Source organism: Sinocyclocheilus anshuiensis, unplaced genomic scaffold, assembly GCF_001515605.1.
Source record: "Sinocyclocheilus anshuiensis isolate Anshui unplaced genomic scaffold, SAMN03320099.WGS_v1.1 scaffold1646, whole genome shotgun sequence".
In the NCBI taxonomy this organism is placed as follows: Eukaryota; Metazoa; Chordata; class Actinopteri; order Cypriniformes; family Cyprinidae; genus Sinocyclocheilus; species Sinocyclocheilus anshuiensis.
Genome location: NW_015547838.1, coordinates 110759 through 111063, shown reverse-complemented (window position 1 = coordinate 111063; position 305 = coordinate 110759). Strand labels below are relative to the sequence as shown.

At 25.2% G+C, this 305-nt stretch overlaps 1 protein-coding gene across 1 annotated transcript in view; it reads right to left on the bottom strand.

The window, feature by feature from the left end:
- The window catches only part of LOC107704647 (MORC family CW-type zinc finger protein 4-like), a 23064-nt gene that overhangs the window by 7599 nt on the left and 15160 nt on the right, over positions 1–305 (bottom strand). The window contains exon 17 of the mRNA XM_016507631.1: positions 244–305. This exon is cut by the window's right edge and continues 33 nt beyond it. Within this exon, the coding sequence (XP_016363117.1) occupies positions 244–305 (62 nt within the window). The remainder of the gene's footprint in view (positions 1–243) is intronic.

Sequence of the window (305 nt, the reverse complement as noted above, 5' to 3'; positions counted from 1 at the left end):
CTTTTTTCAGAATTATAAAAAAAGAACAAAAAATACATAATATTTTTGTGAAAGGGACTGATAGATAGATAGATAGATAGATATAAAGTTATATATATATATATATATATATATATATATATATATAAAATATATCATATAGATGTTTAAACTTAAATATTGTCAGAAAATGGCAAATAAATAATAAAAAACATTTTTTTTAATAAGATTTGATTTTGTCCAGCTGTACTCAGTCATACACACCTATTGTAAGTGTGGTTGGGTGTGTTGGTGCTCTGGTCTCTCCTGTCGTGACTGTCTCTCTC